Here is a 24,705-nt window from a genome sequence, read left to right as displayed (position 1 = left end):
ATTAGACAGATGCAGGTTTCCTCACGATGTTTTTCTTCACCTTCAAGCTCAAAATTAATTATAAATTAAGCACATAAATATTCAGTGGTGCTTGCCTGGGTTTGAACCCACAATCATCGATTAAGATCGTTCTAACCAATGGGCCATCTCGACTCAATTAAACATAACATATACCAGAATACATTATTATAAAACCATTTAAAAAACACTACAATTGTATATAAGTTTCAACATTTGTCTTATTTACTAATTTCTCTCACCGTTTCCCATGCTGCGTTCTGCATCTATCTAGAAGTCCATATAAGCTTCTAGAAGGGGCGTGATTCGTGTCCCCTAGTTCAGGAAATACGTTGAGAGCCTTCAGAGCCGCTGCATCCATGTGGAGGAAGCAGTCCGTTTGAATTGTTGTTAGTCGAAATCTGAAATATTTTGTCAATATCAAACATACATAGCTAAGCATGTGCACATTATTTAGTAAAGTAAAAAAAAAGTAAAGTAAAGTAACAGCCTGTAAATTTCCCACTGCTGAGATAAGGCCTCCTCTTCCATTAAGGAGAGGGTTTTTGGAACATATTCCACCACGCTGTTCCAATGCGGGTTGGTGGAATTCACATGTGGCAGAATTTCGATGAAATTAGACACATGCAGGTTTCCTCACGATGTTTTCCTTCACCGCCGAGCACGAGATGAATTATAAACACAATTAAGCACATATATATAGTGGTGCTTGCCTGGGTTTGAACCCGCAATCATCGGTTAAGATGCACGCGTTCTAACCACTGGACCATCTCAGCTCTGCACATTATTTAGAATAACAATATATAGAACTGTAATCTATACCTATAATAAAATTGGAGTGTCTGTTTGTAATATTAGAATAGCCCTTTATTACTCAATCAAAATCAGAAGTCAAAATAAACTTTATTCAAGTGGGCTTTTACAAGCAATTTTGAATCGTCATTTAACAATTAAGTGAAGCTACCACCGGTTCGGAAAGTAGATTCTACCGAGAAGAACCGGCAAGAAACGCAGTAGTTACTCATTATCAACATTTAAAAAATCCAATCATATTAGTTAAATACAATGATGTATGTATGTAATGTATCCTGACTGGAAGTCAACAACTATTAATTCCAAGCTTTTTAATCATCTATAAAATCTTGTATCGATTTTATAAACGACTTGAATTTACGAAACAATTTTCAGTTAAGAATGCATAATATTAAATGATTGAGTTTGGTTAACATTCTGCAATCAATATTTTTAATAACTAATATATATGGTATTGATAAATGAAAAATATACAATATAAATAATATTATTCGTTGAAGGCAGTAATGATACGACTGCAATTTATTTATAAAATATAGGTCGCCCTCGAGGGGTTATTATATAAAATTATATACAAAACGATATATAGGTCAACTGGTATTTAAACATCTGCTCTTATCTAAAAAATATTTTATTTTTCAAATAACTATGTTACAGTTTCTCTTTAGTATTCAGCAACAAAACAACAACAACAGTCTGTAAATTCCCACTGCTGGGCTATAGGCCTCCTCTCCCTTTGAGGAGAAGATTTGGAAAATATTCCTGCACGCTGTTCCAATGCGGGTTGGCGAAACACACATGTGGCAGAATTTCTATGAAATTTGTTACATGCAGGTTTCCTCTCGATGTTTTCCTTCACCGTCGAGGACAAGATGAATTTTAAATACAAATTAAGCATATGAATCAGCGGTGCTTGCCTGAGTTTGAACAAGCAATCATCGGTTAAGATGCACGCTTTCTAATCACTGGGCCATCTCGACTCTTTTTTTAGTATTCGATATGATCAAATGCCACCTTAGATCAGGGATGGATCATGGATGTTATCATGTCGTCTATTTAATGAAGATGTGGGAAAAGTTTTCAGTGTGGGAAAGTTGATGTGTTTTTACTTGGTGGTAGGACTTTGTGCAAGCCCGTCTGGGCAGGTACCAGTACCACCCACTCATCAGTTAGTCTACCACCAAAAACAGTACTCAGTATTGTTGTGTTCCGGTTTGAAGGGTGAGTGAGCCAGTGTAACTACAGGCACAGGGGACATCACATCTTAGTTCCCAAGGTTAGAGGCACATTGACGATGTAAGGAATAGTTAATATTTCTTACAGCGTCATTGTCTATGGGTGATGGTGACCACTTACCATCAGGTGGCCCATACTATCGTCCGCCAACCTATACCATAAAAAAAATGATTTGCGGCTTTATACCTAGACACTAGATTGACAACCTCCATGATCGAGGGTTGTACACCGGTTTTCATGGATACGCCACCGAGGTCCCGGGTTCGATTCCCGGCCCAGTCGATGTAGATTATCATTAGTTTCCTATGTTGTCTTGGATCGGGGTGTTTGTGGTACCGTCGTTACTTCTGAATTTCCACAACACAAGTGCATTAGCTACTTACATTGGGATCACAGTAATGTATGTTATGTTGTCTCATATTTATTTATTTACTATAGCAAGGAGTAGGTCAAAACTAAGTTATGTATGGAGTACCTTACCTGCCGAAATTAGTATTATCGTTCAACAAAGACGTATATCTTATGGTAGCTGCGAGACTCGTCATGGCGACTTCCTTGCTCACTTCCGGGAAAGCGTTGGCGTCCTGTTGCTGGCCATCTTTGAACTTGAGCAGCCTATTCAAGTCTTGGTTCAGTCCCTCCGTGGAAAACTCCGTCTTTTTCACCTTGGTTACGGTCACGTTCGCTCTTTCCATGACTTTCCTCAGACATTTATACTGGAAACATTACGATTAATGTAATATATCTTGAACTACAAGTCAAAAACCAGATCATATTCAAAATATTTGTTTCTTCGTATCAGGAAAAATAATGAGCTGAGATGGCCCAGTGGTTAGAACGCGTCTTAACCGATGATTGCGGGTTCAAGCCCAGGCGAGCACCGCTGATTCATGTGCTTAATTTGTCTTTATAATTCATCTCGTGCTCAGCGGTGAAGGAAAACATCGTGAGGAAACCTGCATGTGACAAATTTCATAGAAATTCTGCCACATGTGTATTCCACCAACCCGCATTGGAACAGCGTGGTGGAATATGTTCCAAACCTTCTCCTCAAAGGGAGAGGAGGCCTTTAGCCCAGTAGTGGGAATTTACAGGCTGTTACTTTACTTTACTTTTTTTTAGGAAAAATAATATGAGGAGTACAAATATAAGGAGCGGCAGGAGTTTGACCTGGTGAGGTACCTACCGCCGCAATATCCCGTGCTAGTAGGTACTTACCGAAGCATCCGTGTACCTGTATAAGTACTAAGTATCTGCGTCATCCTAAAAGTGAGCGTATCTTTTACCCAGCGACTCAAATGGGGACGTATTGCCTCCAGTCGCCAGCCCAACCGTGGTTGACCTGAGCTCTTCCTCTCACTTGAAGATCAGGGCTTGCTGAGCTAGAGTCCTGATCCGCCTGTCCTCCATCGACTCTGGAACGGTCGCTACGGATCCTCTCACCTCCGCCTGGAGCTCCCAGGGTGGATCGTCCGCGAGAAGTGTCACCGCAGTCCGCGACACTGTACGGTACCCTCTGATGCCTTTCACCGTTTTAACCTACCGATTGTCAGTAAGGGCGTCGACCCAGATCGGAGTATCGTACAGCGCCATTGACCTTACTGTGTAGTATTATACGGCATGGCGATCCCGGCCCTCCCACGTTAAGTAGGACCGACCGAGGGCGGCGAGGTTGATGACCCTCGAGGTCAGGTGGACAAAATGCCGCCCGAAGCTCTATCTTCCATCCAGGATCAGGCCCAGATACTTCACCTGAGTCTGCACCTTGAACATCGTCCTGGACTGTGACTCTCGCGCCTCGTGAATGAGGGTGCCGTTTTGGAGACCCTCAGACCCAATGAGTCTTCCCAGTCCAACATGTTATTTCAAATCGTGACGTCATAACTTACAGATCAATAGATCAATGAGACATTAACCGTAAATGCTCCCCATGTTACATGAGAAGGCTATCTCATAAGAAAAACGTAACACTTACATCAATGAGACATTAACCGTAAATGCTCACCAGTTACATGAAGAGGCTATCTCATAAGAAAAACGTACATAACACTTACATCCTCATTTTCGGCGGGTAGCACTAAGCACTCCGAGGGTGCCATTTGAACGGTGATGGTTTCCAGCTCCGTCAGCAGGTCGTCGTCTGTGAACTCCGACACCGACATCACGTACTCGCCGGGGGTGACGCACGCGACACCCAGCAGCCGACCCTGGAAACATTCGTCATAAACATATCATGAAAACCATTACGAATAAAATCAAATTTCTTTCATTGGTTTCTTTGGATATTTATTAAGTTATATAATTCACACGCGAGTAAATATTTAAATATTATTATAAAATATAGATAAATAAATGTTTTTAATTCACAGCAAAAAAAACTGAATGGAGTCTTTATTTTATCAACCCAGGAGATACTAACCATATGAATATAATACATATTATACACAGGGCCGTATTTAGGGGAAGGCAACCGAGGCAACTACCCTGGGGCCTCCACATTAGTGGGGGCCACAGTTTTCAGCAAGTTAACAAATACCGAGATATAGTTAAATTATAATAAGGTTATTATTTAATGTTTTAAAAGTTACCGATACAAGTAAATAAATCATAGCTTACTGATTGAAATAATAAAAGTCATTAATTCATGATAATATAATTATTAGGTTGTTCACGCTTCTGTATGTCTAGGGCCCCCACTGCTTTGTGGCCCGGGGTCCTCCAGACTCTCAGACTCCAGACACTTAATAAGTTAAATCCGACTCTGATTATACAGTTACCTTTTCTTGTCTCCATGAAATTTGTTATATTTGTATATAAACAATTATTAAACACAATAAGTATAGAATTTGGTGAATTTTCTTATTAAGTATATAAACAGCTTCAATATACCTCAATAAAAAGTAAATAGGATTACATAATTGGTTCAAAGATATATTGTTGTCATTATATAGTATTAAACAAAGTCGCTTACCACTGTCCGCACTATGTATCCTTAGATCTTTAAAATTACGCAACGGATTTTAATGCAGGTTTTTTTAATAGATAGAGTGATTCAAGAAAAAGGTTTTTGTATATAATACGTGGACAATATAGTAAAGAAACATTGATAGTTTAGACAATCTCTACTATATAGCATCAGCATTGTATGTGCACTAGGAGTAAGGATAAGCTTATAACGCCAAGTTTCCGACTCCGCAAAGTCAATAAATCCTTCTTGGGGCAAGGTATCCGTTTCTATAATAAAATTCCGCAGAAATTTTTAACTTTGCCGTTTAGTAAATTCAAATCGTTTGTAAAAAATACATTGGTAGAAAAAGCATATTATTCGATACAAGATTTTGTGGATGTTAAAAAAGCGTGGAGTTAATACCTGTTGACTTCCAAGCAGGATACATTAATTGAAATAATTGTATTTAATTAACATGACGTTGTATTTTTTAAATGTTAAAAAAGAGTAACTACTGAGTTTCTTGCCGGTTCTTCTCGGTAGAATCTACTTTCCGAACCGGTGGTAGCTTCACTTAATTGTAAAATGACGATTCAAAAGTGCTTATAAAAGCCTACTTGAATAAAGTTTATTTTGATTTTGATTGGACCCGAGCGAAGCCGGGTCGGGTTCCTAGTAAAAGAATATAATTATTATTGTGACGACCTCCCTGGTCGAGTGGTGTGTACACCGGTTTTCAAGGGTACGCCGCTCCGAGGTTCCGGGTTCGAATCCTGGGCGAGTCGATATAGATTACTATAAGTTTTCTATGTTGTCTTGGGTCTGGATGTTTGTGGTATCTTCGTTACTTATGATTTTCCATAACACAAGTGCTTTAGCTACTTAAATTGGGATCAGAGTAATGTATGTGATGTTGTCTCATATTTATATTTATTATACATTCATATTACTTGGCTTTGTAAAAACTTGTGTGGGTGGGTACCGCACACTCATAGTATTCTATCGCTAAATGGCAATTGTTTTGTTGCGGTGAGAAGGCTGAGTAAGCGAATCTAATTGCAGGCACATGGGACATGTTATTATCTAAGTTCCCGAGATTGATGGCTCATTCGTGATCTACAGCATAGTTTTTCTTACGGCGAGTATGTCTATGAGTGGTCACCCACCATTAGGTAGTCTACCAGTGCTCATACGCATGACGGTAATATAAAACGACTATAAAATACAATTACATTGATTTATCTCACTATTTAATCCATGCATGCATGCAGATATTTCTATGCTGGTGGTATTTATTTTGTATTAAATAATGAAATTTTTTTTTATACAAATGTTGACAAATGTAATCATATTTATAAACACGTGTAGGTCTTAATTTAACGTTTATTTTTGGTATAGAGTCATATATGTTATATTTTACAAGTATAAATATAATTTTGAGTACTACATATATTTATATAATTAAAGAAATTGCAGTATCCCGATTCCTTACTCATATATGTTTGATTATTTCAAAGATTGTCTGTAAGTTTGCTTAAAGCAAAAATACTACTGCTTTTGTACACCTCTAAAGTAAATAAATTAATGTGTATTTATGTTTACTTTTATGTATTATTATGTGCAATTAATACTTTCCTTCTTTTAAATAAAAATCTGCAATTTTTTTGTGTATCTGTAATCTATTGTCAGTTTGGTAGTGTTTGGAACGTCAGTTCTAACTTTGACAATTTGACATTGCTATAGAAAAAAAAAATGTGTAACATATAAACACTATTTAGCTAATTTACATCCTGAAAATATATACCTTATTGTTTCAGGATGTAAATTAGCTAAAGCAGTTTGGTAGTGTTTGGAACGTCAGTTCTAACTTTGACATTTTGACTTTGCCATAAAAATCAAAATAAAAAATGTGTAACATATAAACACTATATAGCTAACTTACATCCTGAAACTATAAACTATCTTACGATAAAAGTTTCACATGATTCACAAAAAATACCGAACGAAAATATTTTTTTAATTATAAGTATTATTTAGATTATTATTTATTCATAGAATTAAATAAAATGTGAATCGTTAATACAGTTTTTTTTCTGAGAAACTAAGAGCAATATTTACTCAACAGAGACAAAACATTCGATGAGGTCACGAACGAATACTCGATAATACAACGGCGGTCAAGTTTTATATTATTTATATAAACGCGGGAAGGTCGCGGGTTCTAATCCACAATTTTATTTTTATACTTACCATACAATATATTGTTAGTGTACTTATTAAATAAATAAATATATACAACAAAAGCAACAGCCTGAGAATTCCCACTGCTGGGTTAAAGGCCTCCTCTCCCTTTGAGGAGAAGGTTTGGAACATATTCCACCACGCTGTTCCAATGCGGGGTTGGTGGAATGCACATGTGGCAGAATTTCTATGAAATTTGTTAGATGGTGAACGCAGCACTATACTTCAATACTAATATAATAAATGTGAAAGTAACATTGTCTATCTGTAGCTCTGTCACCACCAAACCACTGAACCGAATTTGATAAAATTCGATATGAAGTAAACTCGAACTCAAAGGAAGAACCTAGATTACCCTTTTGCCTAACACATGCCAAGGAAGCCCTAAATCGAGAGCGAAACCGCGGGCGACAAGTAGTATATCATATATGTACTGTGTTGGAATAAGCCCTAGCAATAACCTTTGATGTAACAGGAGACGAGACCAACATTTTGAAGATTTTGTTTGTAGTTTCTTTTACAATTAATAATAATTTAGTATTTATTAATTGTAAAAGAAACTATCTGCATTTCTGTTGATCGTCACAGTCAAACCACTGAACTTCAAAGCTTGTGTCTTTCTTGGTTTTAAAGCTTGGTTCAGACCAAATTACTTGCTTTATAACCTTGCTTTGCTTTGTACCACAGATTATGTAATACAGGCAAGTGACGTCACCGACCCCATTGCAGCGCCATATTGTCCATATACGCGTTAAGCAAAAATTTATAAAAACTTTCCTTTCAGAGACTTCTTCGTGAGGATAATAGTAAGAATAGAGTAATGTGTGTGTAAATTAAAAATAAATTAAATAATATATACGGTAATGTGGTTTAGCCATGAAAGAGTAACAGAAAAAGTTGCTGCCGTCTTCATATAGATTTACATTATAATATTTCAATAAGTGTGCTCCACAGTGTGTGTATGATAGAGTCATATTCAGTTATTTTATTTTAAGGGTATAGTTTGACGGACAAGCATATAGACCACCTGATGGTAAATGGTCACCACTGAAATATTAACCATTTCTTACATTACCAATGCGCCACCAACCTTGGGAAATAAGATGTTATATCCCTTGTGCCTGCAGTTGCACTGGCTCACTCACCCTTTAAACCGGAACACAATAATTCCAAATACTGTTGTTTGGCGGTAGAATATCTGATGAGCGGGTGTTATATACCCAGGCTTGCACAAACCCCTACCCCCAAGTCCGTCATATTATGGTAGCTTCAATAAGTATTGATAGATCATATAGATACGACTCATGAGGCACAATCTGGCAAATGCAGGTTTCCTCACGATGTTTCCCTTCATCGCTGAGCACGAGATGAATTATAAACACAAAGTCCGATACATGAAAATTCAGAGGCGTTGGTGTAAGATTGAACTCGGAATCATCAGTTATAAAATTGTGGTGTTTTTGGTTAAATTGGAAACCATATTAAATTGGTTCATTTCGCATATATATTAAAGATATATAATGTAGATTTGACCTCCAATATTTAATTGTATATAAAGATAACCGCTTAGCATTATTCAACGTCGATGACCTTCGGATAAAGATCACAATAATATTATTATACGAAATTCATTCACGAAATTATTTATATATAACATTTTGTATAATATTGCGACAAGTATATTCATGAAAACTTCGTCTATGAGAATCATAAAACAAAGTTGCTAGTACCGTCTGTCCCTATGTATGCTTAACAACAACAACAACAGCCTGTAAATTCCCACAGCTGGGCTAAAGGCCTCCTCTCCCTTTGAGAAGAAGGTTTGGAACATATTCCACCACGCTGTTCTAATGCGGGTTGGTGGAATACACATGTGGCAGAATTTCTATGAAATTTGTCACATGCAGGTTTCCTCACGATGTTTTCCTTCACCGCTGAGCACGAGATGAATTATAAAGACAAATTAAGCACATGAAACAGCGGTGCTTGCCTGGGTTTGAACCTGCAATCATCGGTTAAGATGCACGCGTTCTAACCACTGGGCCATCTCGACTCGCATGTATGCTTAGATCTTAAAAATTACGCTGATTTTGATGCGATTTTTTTTAATAGATAGTGATTGACAAGGATGGTTTATATGTATAATACATACACAATATAATAGAAAAATACTGATAATTTTTGAGGTTTCCAAAGTGATGTCGTAATTAAACAAATTAGTATCAGCGTTGCACCCGTGCGAAGTCGGGGCGGGTCGCTAGTCTTATTAAATGCGAACGTCAGTTTGTTTGTTACGCATTAACATCCTAACTGTTCAATAACCTGACGAGGAAAATACCCGATTTTTTATCTCCATCGTAATATTTATTACCATTTGTTGTTCGTTTAGAATTTCTACATAAATAAACAAACCGATCAGGAAATTTCTCTTCACAATCATTAAAAATAATTAAAAAAAAAAAATGAAAGGCAATTAAATTAATGCAATAGGCTATTTGACAATGCGAAAAATAAATTGTGAATTATTGTAATCAGTGTATATTATGAGTTTAAAAATGGTTATTTACTAACGAAAGTTTACTAACTTAATTTATTCAAAAATCAATAAATAAAAATGCATTTTTTCAAACGTTTGTCACGTGACACAAAACGCTCCTGATTGGCCGGGTTTATGATGAAGTCAAAGTGACTGTGTGTGTCAATCCCAATTTTAATTAAAAAATTAGAGAGCATTGGTGTAAGAGGCAAACAACTTAAGCTATTCGAAGACTATCTTTCGGAAAGATATCAATGCGTTAAAATTGATACCTATTATAGCAATGATCAATTACTGACGCATGGCGTACCGCAAGGAAGTGTTTTAGGCCCGACTCTTTTTCTTGTTTATATAGACCTACTTACACGGCTAGAATTAGATCAAGGTCAGATAATATCTCCTACAATATTGGTCGTAGAATGCTCATTGTGGGCTTATTTTTTTCATTAAATATTAATCTACAAACCGATTCAACAAAACTTAACATTGGAGTTAAAAAATATGTTCTCTCACACATTCCACCTGCAAATGTAAGTTGGTACGCACAATATTGAATGATTTACCATGTTATTTTAATATCAAGGACTTCTTATAGGTTTTCCTATAATCTATAAGGAGAAAACTAATTTCTGTATTTTTTTAAAAATTTTAGGTTCAGTAGTTTCGGAGATAAGGGGGGGGGGGAATGGTCAATTTTCGTCTATTTTCTTGAATAACTTGGAAACTATTTATTTTAAAATTACAAAAAAATACATTTAAGATCTTCTCAACAAGACCTTTCATTTGATATGCCACACGATGCAGTTTTCAGAATTTATTTTTAAATTTTCCCCTTCCCCTCCAAAAATGACCCTCCATATACAGATTTCATCTGCTCGACGTCACACGTCACACCTCTGTATTTGGGTTACAGGAATTGATATGTGTACCAAATTTCAACTTAATCGGTCTAATACATTCGGAGATAATTGACTGTAAGCGACGGACGGACAGACACACGAGTGATCCTATAAGAGTTCCGTTTTTGTATTCAGACGTACGGAACCCTAAAAACAACTTTTAATGGGTTCTTTAACCTTTTTCTTTAACCTCTTTGGTTGTCCTAAGTAAATAAATAAATAAGTAGTTTATAAATAGGAATACGTACTTTAGTGACGGGGTCAGTTTTTATGTTAACAGCCATTAAGCAAGGAGCGTGTTCCTCCGAGGAGCCTAGGCCGTCGCCTAAGATTTCCTCCAGCTGAGACAAGTACCCCGGCGAGCCTTTGTACTTGACTGCCCACTCACACGCCCTCACGGAACCCTCTGCGACGTATATCTCCACTCTGTACCGACGCACCTGGAAAAACAACATCAATCCTAAGCATTTAGCTTAACGGCAGAATGGTCGTCTATTCCAGTTTTACTGTACAGCTCTCAGCTTTTTTTTATGGTATAATTTGGCGGACGAGCATATGGGCCACCTGATGGTAAGTGGTCACCATCGCCCATAGACAATGACGCTGTAAGAAATATTAACTATTCCTTAAATCGTCAATGCGCCACCAACCTTGGGAACTAAGATGTTATGTCTCTTGTGCCTGTAGTTACACTGGCTCACTCACCCTTCAGACCGGAACACTACAATACTGAGTACCGTTATTTGGCGGTATTTATGTTGTTTATTTTATATTATTAAAGATCTGTGTACACTACACGTCCTACATACCAAATTTCAAGGCCCTAACTTTAATTGTTTACGCTCGGATATGATGAATCAGTTAGTCAGGACTTGTCAACCGACTTCCAAAAGGAGGAGGTTATCAATTCGTCTGTATTTTTTTTTTTTGTTTTTTTTTTTTTTTTTTTTTTTTTTTTTTTTTTTTTTTTTTTTATGTTTGTTACCTCATAACTTTTCACTGGGTGGACCGATTTTGATAATTTTTTTTTTTGTTTGAAAGGTAGTGCTTCCCGTGGGGTCCCATTTTTTTTATTTTTTTTTCCGATGATGGTATCCCTGTGAAAACGACATAAGTCTTAAATTTGCATTATGTATATGCGCGACAAATAGGTGAATAACTGAAAATCACGTTAACCAATTTTGATAATTCTTTTTTTATTATAAAATATATACTTCAAGTGTAATTTGGTGAAAGTTTGGTAAGGTTCTGAGCACAGGATCCATGACAAAGTAACGGAACGGAAGGGAACGGAACAATTCTGAGGAGCACGTTAGCGATACTCAGTCGAATCTTTTATTTATAGGTTATTTGGATATTTGAGTCACCTTCCGTAATGTGGTTATGTTTATGTAATTATCATAGTCGAATATTATAATCAACTAGCTACCCACCCCGGCTTCGCACGGGTGCAATACTGATACTAAATATACTACAGAATTTGTTTATATACGACATCACATCGCGAACTTCTAAAATTATCAGTGTTTCTTTACTATATTGTTCATGTTTTATATACACAAACCTTCCCCTTGAATCACACTATCTTTTAAAAAAAACCGCATCAAAATCCGTTGCGTAGATTTAAAGGACAGAGAAAGCGACTTTGTTTTATACTATGTAGTGATGGAACTCCTATACGGCTCGCAGTTAGGGTGCGATATGGGGCAGAATTTCTTACTATCTTTAATCAAATTTTGTGTATGTGATGTGATGTCATATGATGTAGGAAATATAGTTGGTCTTTTTCAAAGTTTTTTTGCTGAGTTCGATTACAGCTCTTTCGAGGGATCCTTGTAGTTTACGCCGTGTGACGTATTAAATCCGCATTTTCGAAAGTCTATCTTTGCTTTATTCGCAAGTTTCCTTTGAAATTGTCCTCGAAGTAGTTTCTGACTCATAAAAACGGAACGTTTAATCTATCCATATTAAAAAAAATTAGTTAGTCAACATCAGCTTCACTTAAAATCAAAAAATAAATAAAATTTTAACAAAAAGAAAAACCGACTTCAAACAAAACACTATTTTAAAACAAATGAATATGCACGAAAAAGTAATAAAAATAATTGCGTATTCAACATATTTTTTAGAGTCTTCCTAAGTTAAATGAAATGAAAAATATTAGACTACTTAAAAGTCGATTAACGATTATATCATGTAGTTATAATTATTGTTATATTTGGAGTCGGTGTCAGCCAATAAAACCCTACAGTATATCTATCAAAAAACAATACGAGAATACTTTGACAAATATGTTTTTTACAAATTACCTTTTACACAATAATATACTAGATCAATCAAGGGGCTCGTATCGCTTCTTTCTTTTGATTGTTGGGGCAAGGGCACCGTGGCTGACACCGGCTCCAAATATACCAATAACTATAACTACATGATATAATCGTTAATCGACTTTTAAGTAGTCTAATATTTTTCATTTCATTTAACTTAGGAAGACTCTAAAAAATATGTTGAATACGCAATTATTTTTATTACTTTTTCGTGCATATTCATTTGTTTTAAAATAGTGTTTTGTTTGAAGTCGGTTTTTCTTTTTGTTAAAATTTTATTATTTTATATACATAGATAAAAATATATTTAACTTACCAGTAGTAATTTCCTTATGAGTATTTCAAAATTCCCTTTAGACAAGACGAGATAATCAAGTTTGTTCGGTTCAATGCCCATCTTCTTAATATTCGAATTCGTCGAGAAGACCTCGAAAGCGGCAGTGGTCGCATCGACGCCATGGACACTGTAGTAGTCGTTGCGATCGAATATTCTCACTGTTGTTGGAGATTTCTGAAGGAAATAATATATCGAGTATAAATAAATGAAAAGGTATTTAATCATAATAATAATAATAAACATTTATTGAGCAAATTACACTACTTTCACACAACATAAAAAACGAGACATAACAAAATATCACTCATCCTAAAATACATGAAACAAGAAAAAAAATAAAACTACAACAGAACAAGTTTTGAGAGTATAAAATAATTAATTAAAATAATATTAAACAATAAATAGTGTGCAGCAGTGTAATTTAGCCAAAAGGAGATCCACTCAGTGAAAAATAGAAACATAATGTAGCTTCTACACTGATTTTCAGTGGTCTCCTTTTAATTTAATCATCAAATGGCTGTCGCATGGCATTATTTGCAATAAATCTTTAAATATTTTGTAAATAAATAATTATCCGAGATACGAGATTACTGAACGTTGATGACAGTAAACTAAAAACAAAAGACAATCAAAACATATATTATGACCAATGTAGGATTCTTCGGTATTGTTTTTTTACCTAGCACTAGATCAGTGGCGTAGTACCGGAACTCTACCACCTCCTATTTTAATTATATCTTTTTAAAATTTTAAAAATTATATTGAAGGGACCTAAGGTTTTTTTATGTTATAGGGGGCAAACGAGCAGGAGGCTCACCTGATGAAAAGTGATTACCACCGCCCATGGACATCTGCTACACCGGGGGGATTGCAGGTGCATTGCCAGTCTTTAAGGAAGGAGTACGATCTTTCCTTGAAGGTTCACATGTCGTATCGGTTCGAGAAAACAGCGCCGAAAGCTGGTTACACAAAGTGGTTGTGCGAGGCAGAAAATGTCTAAGAAATCACGCCGTTGCGGATTTAGGGACATCAAGTTGGTGCAGGCGAAACATCGAATTTTGACAAGATATCCGAAGGACTGGAAGGTTTGACTTTGCTTTCCAATTGACCGTGGAACTGAACGAGGTTCGAAATATCAACGCGGCGTTTGGAATGTACTCAAATAGATGATATGATAAATGGTGATTTCTTAGCGGTTAACGTGCAAACTTGTGTCTTATTGGGGTTGAAGTGGAATAGGTTTATCCGGCCCCATTTCGAGACTTTGTTTAAAGTAGTCGATTTCAAACACCGTTTGTATCAAAACAAAACAAGTTTGTTCCGGTTTTCTTCGACGTTTTCCCGAGAAATATTACACCGGCCGATATATGAAGTGTCTACGGTACTGTCATCTGCATAACAGTGAATGTTATTGATTTGCAATAAGTCATTGATATGGAGAAGAAATAGAGTCAGAACACAGCCTTGTGGAACACCAGAATTGACCAATTTTAAGTCAGAGCATGCACCGTCGATAACGACCTTGATGCTCCGATCTGCCAACAAGTTGGTAATCCAATTGCATAATTTCCCGCAAAGCCCATAGGAAGGGAGCTTTGCAAGAGGCGCTATGGGCCACATGCGATCGAAGGCTTTCGCTATGTCCAAGCTGGCTGCTAATGACTGCCCTTTGCTCTCAACTGCTTCCGCCCATATGTGAGTGAGTACGGTAAAATAGAAGATCACAAGCTGAACGACCCCAACGGAAGCCGTACTGGCGGTCGCTAATCAGCTGATTCTTCTCTGGATACCGCAGGAGCTGGCAGTTTATTGTTATATAAATTTGATGTTTCGTACAGCTGAAAGATCGATAGAAAATCGTTTATAAGTTTATGACGAGTGAAAATTGTCAGTATTTTAAATTCGAAAATCAGATGTGAATTATTTCCGTATGTGATTTTAGTAAGTATACGTATGTGCCAATGAACGCCGTCTTTGTCTCACCAATCACGTTTTTGAGGGATATAGAGGAAGAGCTACTTTCCTTTCTGAATGCGTTGGTATTATTTCGAGATTTTCACTTCAAAGACGCACCCGCCGCGTTAAATTTTCTTAATAAAATAAACTTAACAAAATTAATCGAATTTGCATTTTTTTGCTGTCTTTACTCTGATTCGTTTCACGCACACTATTTTCTAAGCACGTCGTCACTCACCCATACAAATGCACGTCTATAATAAATCGCAACGTCTAAGGGTATGCCATTATGAGTAAAAAAATTTAAAAATTAAACAGGACTGCATAAACATTGTTTGGTAAAGTAAAAGAATATGCAAATTTCATTAAATTTAACTTTTATTTTTATCAAAAAATAATTTAAGCTTATCAGAAAATGACATCACGAATTATTTATAATTAATAAAATAATACCGTTTACTAGTACATTCATATCAGTTTAAGGATGAAATCAGCTTCATGAAACAACAGCTTTAGGAAATAACAATGTTTTGTCCTTTAGTTTATATTGACTCATTGTTTTGTTACAAAAGTTTCTCGATGTTTCGGTTGTTAACATTTTGATAACGGATACTGATAAGTCACATTTACTCTCTTTTAAACGACCATTATGTAATTATGATTGTATTTATTTTTCAACAATTTTAGAGCATTTAATTAAAATTGATTAAATGCTCTAAAATTGTAATACTTTACTTGGACTTCACATCCAATAAGGATGAGGATTTACTAAAATGTCAAATCACCGACTATAAATGATTTGGACGAACTCCTTTCATCTTCAGGTGCTAGAAGGATTAGAGCTTATTTCGCCGAACTGGTCGAGTTCAGATCGATGAATACACGAGGCCGAATCACAAAATAAACAGTTCATTCGAGATAAATTTATAAATAGAATATGTTCGAAATATGTGCGTCGAAAAATTAGTGTCAAATGGCAATCACAGCTTCAGACAAACACATGTTATTCGGAGGTCAATGTCAAGGTTTTCATATAATACGAAGAATCAAGACTGGCTGGCTATGATCAATGTCATTCTTTAGTCAGCAACAAAAAATACTTGGTAACGATTAAAAATTTGATATGTTATTATTTTTTAAATAACTTTTCCTCGAAATATCCTTGGACATACGACCTACTTTTGAATCGAGATCAAAGTCATAAGTAACTACAGGAATATCAACGACAAGGAATAATAATAAATAACATTTATAAGAATAATATGTTTATAGAGCTCCAAGCACAACTGCGTTATCACTTTTTATAATTGTTTCTAAGATTATTTTAAAAAAATAATAGGACGCTTTCATTATCGTTTACCACGAATATTTTTAAAACTTATGTTAATAAACATATATAAACTAACAATATATAAAATAACAGTTCAGTTTTTTTATTAAAGTAATGATATCCGCAGTATATTTATATAACTAAAATTTCTAACTCACCTTTTACTTTAAGTTTGGTAAAATCTTTAGCCGATGTTAACACCCTATTAACTTACCTGTCAAATTTCAAGTTTGTAGGTGTTATAATTCCTGAGATTTCGTGAGTAATCAGTGAGTGAAATTTACGTTTATATTCGTATACTAGCGGCCTTCCCGGCTTCGCACGGGTGGACAAAAAGTTTTTTAAAATTTTTACATTTTATATTGCTTTCTTGTGTTGTTTTTTTTTCTGACATGTCTGACAATTGTTTTGTAAATGTAATTGTAATGTACTATTTCAACTTATTTATACAAAAACCTTAATAAATTATATACCTAAACATTCCTTATCCCTCCCTCTGTCTATTAGTGAAACCCGCATGAAAATCCACTTAGTAATTTTGGAGCTGCTTATCGCAAACATACAAACAGCAGACGAGGCCGGGGGCCTTTGTTTTATAATATATATGTATGTAGATAGGGGAGATATCGGCTACGATAGAATACTATCCCGATTCCTTAATCGATATTGGGTCGTTTCGATTTTGTAGAATAGATAAACGAATGAAAGGCCAAGAATACGTTTCGTTTGTAGAACTTATCGATTCGAAACTTCGAAATTCCTAATCTTGACTAATAAGTTTTGTGTTTCCTATTCCATACGAAGAAGGAATAAAGATAAAAGAACTTTAGATTTACGTATTCCATACAGTTTTCCAATAGCACAAGTAATATTGTGCACTACTAACAGTTATTCATAAATATGTCTTTACTCACAATACAACACGATACGTAGCTACTAAAAAATATTCATAGAGTTTTAGAAAGCCGTTTATTTTAATCCGTGTATTGTATATTATTCAATTTTCAACCAATCGTGACATGTCTAAATCATCATCATCGTTATTCATCAGTTATTCTACCGCCAAACAACAGTACTCAGTATTGTTGTGTTCCGGTTTGAAGGGTGAGTGAGCCAGTATAACTACAGGCACAAGGGACATGACATCTTTGTTCCCAAGATTGGTGGTACATTGACGATGTAAGGAATTGTAATATTTCTTACAGCGTCATTGTCTATGGTGACCACTTACCATTAAGTGGCCCATATGCTCGTCCGCCTAACTATATCAAAAAAAAATTGTCAAATGTTTATTGGGCTTTTATCCTCTTGTAGTTGGAATAGACTATACTTAAGCGAACATCGTGAAAATAAACCTATGTTGCCAGTCTTACAAAAACAGTAACTTTAACTAGGTATCATTATGCAGTACCATCGAACTGATTTGATGAGTGTAAGAAATGGAGGACATTGGTTACCCTCCCTCAAGTTTTTCGAGGAATAATTAGGTTTAATTGACAATTCTTACTATAACTTAAATTATTCATAGGAACCTTCGAAATAAAATTACTCATTGACCGCCCACGGCCTTAAGGTGTCATTTGATGAAACTAACTATGAAATCATGTCCTGAATCATAAAAACATACACATTATGTCATCAACCGAAAACTTGATTGTTGGATGACATTAATTAAACTTTTTCTTTGAATATGATGCACACATGTTTTTTTAAGATTATGTCAGTCTTAGAAACATCAACAATGAAACACAATGGGGTAATTCAGATTATAATGATACAGATTTTGAAGTCCTAGACAACCGAGGGTCCCAACACTGGAGCAAGCAACATATTATACCAGTTTGGAGCTTAAAATTTGGTGTTTACACTTCGGCGCTCGTAAAGTTATTTTGGTCCTGCACCTGAGCTGTCTTTGGTTGTTTTGAATTATCAGTCCATCGTATTACGAGAGTAAAATAAGAAAGAGATGCGATCGTAATATATTCAGTGAGATAAACTTGTCTCAATGAGGGTGACCACTATAGAGAGGAAGATTACCTCAATAACTTGAACAAATAATAATTAATTTATCAAAAAATTTCTACACATAAATTAAATAAGATCACAAATTACACCCTCTTCAACCCACACCTTCGATTAAGATTCACGGGTACCAAAACGGCATCAGTGTCGTATAATTAGCTAACCGCAAATCAAACCTTAAATACGAACGTAAATAAATGTGTTGTCATAACATGATTAATAAAACGCTACCATTTGTAAAATGTTCATTTAACTCAGCGTATTTTGCACGTTCGCACTTCTTAGAATAAAGATCGATAAAGCTGGGCCAGGGGTTATCTTGCGGTAGATACTAAATGAATACTGAATAAATTGGCGCTTTATTCCCGTGCAATGTCAGTGCGCATACGTATTTACAGCAAGGAGGTTTAATTTGTCAACAGATTGAATTTTTTCACAGTGAGTACATGTATTGATTTGATAATTATTTGTATTATTTGTTAATTATAAAATTCGATTTGAAAATTAAAAAAATATTTTAATGAACATTATTTTTTAAAGATGATTTAGTTTTTGAGACTATTTTTGATCGATTCTTTTTATTTTCAAATTCTCTCAATTATTATACTATTAATTTTATAATTCAATTTTTAATTTTTATTAAGGTTTCATTAATATAAAATAAGAATATAAGAACATAATATAGAAAAAAAAAGAATGAGTATTATTTTGTTTTTATTTTTATTCTCAGATCGTTTCTATGCTCTTCAAAATGAGGCTGCTCATTATGATATGCGCCATATGGGCGTTAGCCTATGGTAAACCAGAAATGTACAAAGAAAAAGAAGATTTTCAATTCTCTAGAAGTTCATCGGACGACGGAAGCAAATCCGGCTACTATGGCGCTCAGAGAGGTAACATGGGAGGAAATTATGAAAAAGCACATAACATGGACTCATTGGCGCAGCATCAGATGAGCACACTCGTGAGACAAGTCGATGGCGAACTGGGCGAAGGTGCAAACACGAGGACTGGTAGCGTATTTACATCTGGAAATTCTAGAGGTTTGTATGGATCTGGAAACTACGATCTCACTAACCTTCACGGCAGAAACTTTGAAGAAGGTGTCTCGTATGGCGATTCGCGATCCCAGTCTTCGCTTTCATCTCAAAATTCTGCATACACCGGAAGCTCGTACTCGGCGGCTAACAATGCGAGATACAGTGCTAACCAATTAAGAGCTGCGGGCCTTAGTTCCACTTACCGTCAAGCAGGATTAGCATCGCAATATGGACAATTTGACAACCAACAAGCAGAAAGCCAGTACAGTGGAGCTAGTAATTACGAACGCGGAAGTCAGGCTGCAAGCAACTACAAATATTATTCTCATGGTGGGAGTCAAGCACGAAGTGAATACGATCAAAGCAGCACCAATTTGAACAGTTTCAGTAACAGTGACGATATCTCTAAAAGCAGACTAATAACAACGCCTGTGAGGGTTTACGTTAGACCAGGAACTAGGATAGCGATACCGATTGCAGCTCAAACTTACGACGCGTCGCAAACTTCACTTGTGCATGATCTAAATGCAGTCAACACAGAGGCTGATGTATTAAGTAACGGTGGACAGCGAGTCAGTGTTATGAAACCAAAACATTACGAATCATCTTATAGTTATCGCAAAGAATGGGAAAAACATGATACTCAACCAGTTACAGTGTTGCCTACAGAAAACCCATTCCCCGTAAATAGTGAACTTTATGAGGATACGCAACTATCCCAAGCTGCCGGACAACGTTATCAAAGTGCTTTAGATTCCTCTAACGTCCAATCAAGTGGCAGTAACAGTGCATATGCAAGAAATGTTAATAGTGGTTATACGAGTGGGTATAGTGCCAACACTAAATCGGCAGCCGCTAGTCGATTACAGTATCAAGCTCAACATCAGAGTTCTGGAGCTAGTGCGAATTCAAATCTATATGCACTCGATACGGCTAACTCTGACGCAGCAGCAAATTTGAATAATCTAGTAGATACTACGAATTCTCGTCCGAAAAGTTACCATTCTTCATATTCATATCATAAATCATGGGAAAGGCGTGGTGATCCTTATGTCATTAAGCCAGTTGGAGGTGATTTAAGTGGACAAGCATCACAAAGACTTATAGCTACGGCCGCAGATCAAAATTTGTACTCTTCGAGTCTCTACGGAAATCAGTATGGTCAAGCTAAAACAAGTTGTGATGAATTGTGTCACTTACGAAAGCGACGATCCTATAACATAGACTGGGAAAATGTTGATACCACAGGTCAGCAGACACAGAATAAATGGGATGACTTCGAAAATATGGGCCAACAAACTCAAACACAATGGGGTAATTTAGAAGACTTAGGTCAGCAAACACAAAACAAATGGGATGATTTGGAAAGTTTAAGTCAACATCCTCAGAGTGGCTTTCAAGAACTAAATCAACAGCCTCAAAAACAACTCGGTGACTTAGAAGATTTAGGTCAACAGACACAAAACACATGGGATAACTTAGAGAGTTTAAATCAACATCCTCAAAGTGGCTTTGAAGTATTAAGTCAACAACCTTTAAACCAACTTGGAAACTTAGAAGATTTAGGTCAACAAACACAAAGTAACTGGGACAACTTAGATAGTCTGAATCAACATCCTCAGAGCGGCTTTGAAGAATTAAGTCAACAGCCTCAAAATCAACTCGGCAACTTGGAAGATTTAGGTCAACAAACACAAAATAAATGGGATAACTTAGAAAGTTTGAATCAACATCCTCAGAGCGGCTTTGAAGAGTTAAGTCAACAGCCTCAAAATCAACTTGGAAACTTAGAAGATTTAGGTCAACAAACACAAAATAAATGGGACAACTTGGAGAGTTTAAATCAACATCCTCAAAGTGGTTTTGAAGAATTAGGCCAACAAACTCAAAGTCAATTAGATCATTTTAAAGATTTAGGTCAACAGACACAAAACACATGGGACAATTTGGAAAAATTAAATCAACAATCTCAGAATGGTTTAGAAGGTCAACAAACTCAGAGCCAATGGCACAACTTAGAGAGTTTGGGTCAAGAAAAACAAAATCAATGGAATAATTTTGAAAATTCTGGTCAGCAGACACAGAATCTGTGGGATAAATTTGAACAATTAACTCCACAGAAACAAGATAAATCAAATGATCAACAAACTATTAACACATGGAACAGGATCGAAGATCAACAGTCAAGTAAGTTGTAATTTTATGACAGTCACAAGCAATCAGTATGTTAAGTTTAAATATTTAATTGAGAAAAGCATTTAATATTTTTAAGGTCTGTTTTATGTTGCCATGACTTAATGTTTTTTAAATTTTATTAAATCAATATATTTACTTAAAATATATTAAACCATAAATATTATAATAATATTATTATCTGAAATATATTTACAATCTAATAACATATATAATTTTATATCTATTTGCCTAAATAATAAAGTATACTTTACTAATGTAATGTATTAAAATATTGCTGTTTCTATTAAATAAAACTCTTAAAGCAGGGAATTTCGAAGAACATTCACAAACATTTGAACAATGGGCACATCAAAATACTAATAGTGGAGATTTAGATCAATCAATGTATTTAAATTCTATGCAACCCATCTGGAATAAAATTAACAGTTTAGAGGCTCAAAAAAACATTGAAAGTTCTATGGTGAACCATCAACAAGTGAATTTTAATCAAGAAAGTAATTGGAAAGAATCCAGGGACAATTTTAATCAATTTGTTACAAGGCCACAGGACCATCCAATGACTACTGCTGAGTTAAGTCTATGGGATACAATTGACAAATTAATTAAAGAATCTGAAAAAAATAAGGATAACATTGACAATAATCAGTATTTGCATACAAATACATCAAACTTTAATTGGGTAGACACTCAAAGTACTAATAATAATTATCACAATACAAATTATGAGCATGATTTTATACAGTCAATTGAAAAAACATCAGAAAAGTCTGTCCAACCAACTGAACCGAATAAAAATATAGAAATTGATTCAAAAGATACAATGACGAACAAAACGGAAATAAATAAAAATGATGCTAGTCCCAAAAATAATATAACAACTCATCAAATTATACCAATTGTTGACATTGGACGTGGAGATATTGGCCCTGATGATACACCAGTAGTATCAATAGAAACAAGTGGCCAGAGTAACGATGATAAGGTGGCAGATTCTATAAGCACCATAAATTCAAATAAATTGTACAAAACACAACAAGAGATCGAATCTTTAAGCTTGAAACAGAGTAATGAAAATCAATTTGGTGACAAATTAGATCAAGAACCTATAATTTTAAGTGTGATAGGACTAGATCATCAATTTGAAGTAACTAGCACTTCTACTGTAAAACCAAGAGTGAACTACTACAATAGCTATAATGATAATAATCATTTAATACACAAAGAGTACAATAGGCCGAGTTATATAAGGCCATCAATTGCTCAAATCGAACCTAAATATGACAATGTACAAATTTCTGAAGCGCAAATACCTGAAGATATTGAGCAACAACATTTTGCACAAACTTTTGTTGACATGGAACAACAAATGAGTAATGCTGATAATGTATTAATAGATTTCGGTCAACAGCAACAGGCACAAGTGCCTTTCAGTGAAAATATGCAACAAGAATTATATGCACCACAAGAAATTGGTAGTTTCAATGATGATTTACAAAGTAAGAATGAACAAGTGCAAACAGAGTTTTCTCAAGACAAGAAAATTAAAGAATCTTTAAATGAAAATGAAAGGAGGTTCCAAACTGCTAGTAATTTGGAATCAGTTCCTAAAAACAAAGACATGTTAGTAGAACAGATTGAGCCAACCGAAAAACCTGGTTTTTGGAAATCTGTATGGAGTAAAACTAAAAGTGCCAAAGAATCTGTTGTTTCATGGTTTAAAAGTTGAGAAATTTTGCCGTTGAAACAATTGATCAATGTAAGAAATATAGAATAGTTAAAATTGAAATTTATAGAGAAATACATCTTAATATTATGTAATGTATATGTTCAAGGACTTTACTTACATCGGGTAATGAATGAAAGTATTTAATGAATGCTTGCTGTTGTACTGAATCTGAAAAGATAGGAAATGACATTTTTATATATTACTAGTAATTATATCATATTAAAATATATTTATAAAAAATATAAACAAGTTTTATTATATTTTAAAATGTGCAACATAATCTAATCACCTCTTACTAACTCATAATCATATGCTGATTGAATCATGTAACATATGTTTTGTTTGTTTTGTGCATTAGCAGTTTTATTATGTTTTATATATTGTATTCCAATATGTTTTTTTAATGTATTTAAATTTTTCTTGCAAATACTTCGACTTAATTTTTTTACTAAAAAATCATAATTCAAGTATCAAATGTAAACTAACTATTATAATGTTACAATGAAACTTTTTATAAAGACAAATTATAAAAAAATATTTTTAAAGTCTTTGTAAATATAATTAGAAAATTAAGTTACTTTATGTGATGTTTAAAGGATAAACAAATAAGTTTTTAAATTATTATCAATTGAAATATTTTGTTATAATGTATTGTTCATTGTTTTAAATTCAAGATAAACATTAATTTCTTGGTGATAAGAGTTTAAAATACCACTTCAACTGATAATTAAGGTCTAAATTCATTCCAATATAACTATAGCTTAGCAAAACCTTTTTATTTTTAATATAAAAACATACACAAAGGAGAAAATATTTTTAAATATAAATATATATTTACATTTACCTAAATTTAGTGCGTGAATAGGCTGAAGTGACGACATTTCAGTATGTTGGTAATTTATCCACTTATTATGTAAAAGTTTTATTCAATACACGATTAATTGTAACTCAAATTAAGTATAAAAATTTAGCGGTATTTTCAAGTTTGAGCATTTGTTGACAGTTAATACCATAGAGTATATATACAGACGAAATATAATAGTAACATAGAGTTGTCAATTTATTGTTGCATGATTAAAAA

General features: G+C 34.7%; 2 protein-coding genes across 3 annotated transcripts in view; one reads left to right on the top strand and one right to left on the bottom strand.

The window, feature by feature from the left end:
- The window catches only part of LOC124543951 (DNA mismatch repair protein Msh2), a 33,190-nt gene extending 19,668 nt beyond the window's left edge, over positions 1 to 13,522 (bottom strand). Inside the window, exons 1-5 of the mRNA XM_047122290.1 lie at positions 13,334 to 13,522; positions 10,939 to 11,130; positions 4,122 to 4,274; positions 2,548 to 2,783; positions 261 to 419 (exon numbers count right to left, since the gene is read on the bottom strand). Of these exons, the coding sequence (XP_046978246.1) occupies positions 261 to 419; positions 2,548 to 2,783; positions 4,122 to 4,274; positions 10,939 to 11,130; positions 13,334 to 13,414 (821 nt within the window). The 5' untranslated portion in view covers positions 13,415 to 13,522. The remainder of the gene's footprint in view (positions 1 to 260; positions 420 to 2,547; positions 2,784 to 4,121; positions 4,275 to 10,938; positions 11,131 to 13,333) is intronic.
- Positions 13,523 to 18,944: 5,422 nt separating this feature from the next.
- Positions 18,945 to 23,866, top strand: LOC124543950 (GATA zinc finger domain-containing protein 14-like). Of its 2 annotated transcripts, none has more exons than XM_047122288.1 (3): positions 18,945 to 19,100; positions 19,393 to 21,889; positions 22,204 to 23,866. In XM_047122288.1, the coding sequence occupies exons 2-3, from the start codon at positions 19,402 to 19,404 to the stop codon at positions 23,622 to 23,624; spliced, it is 3,909 nt and encodes a 1,302-aa protein (XP_046978244.1). In that variant the 5' UTR covers positions 18,945 to 19,100; positions 19,393 to 19,401; the 3' UTR covers positions 23,625 to 23,866. The 2 variants fall into 2 exon arrangements, with proteins under 2 accessions (XP_046978244.1, XP_046978243.1); XM_047122287.1 differs by having other exon boundaries at positions 22,201 to 23,866.
- Positions 23,867 to 24,705: the final 839 nt, after the last annotated feature.

This window comes from Vanessa cardui, chromosome 3 (assembly GCF_905220365.1).
Source record: "Vanessa cardui chromosome 3, ilVanCard2.1, whole genome shotgun sequence".
Classification (NCBI taxonomy): Eukaryota; Metazoa; Arthropoda; class Insecta; order Lepidoptera; family Nymphalidae; genus Vanessa; species Vanessa cardui.
Note: the sequence above shows the minus strand (reverse complement) of the source record. Positions and strands in the feature narration are given on the sequence as shown.

Bases quoted from the DNA above. Each gene is read 5' to 3' on its own strand.
- LOC124543950 (XM_047122287.1), top strand. From the start codon at position 19,402: ATGCTCTTCAAAATGAGGCTGCTCATTATGATATGCGCCATATGGGCG. The intron at 21,890-22,200 runs GTAAGTTGTAAT...AAACTCTTAAAG, and splicing joins GATCGAAGATCAACAGTCAA to CAGGGAATTTCGAAGAACAT.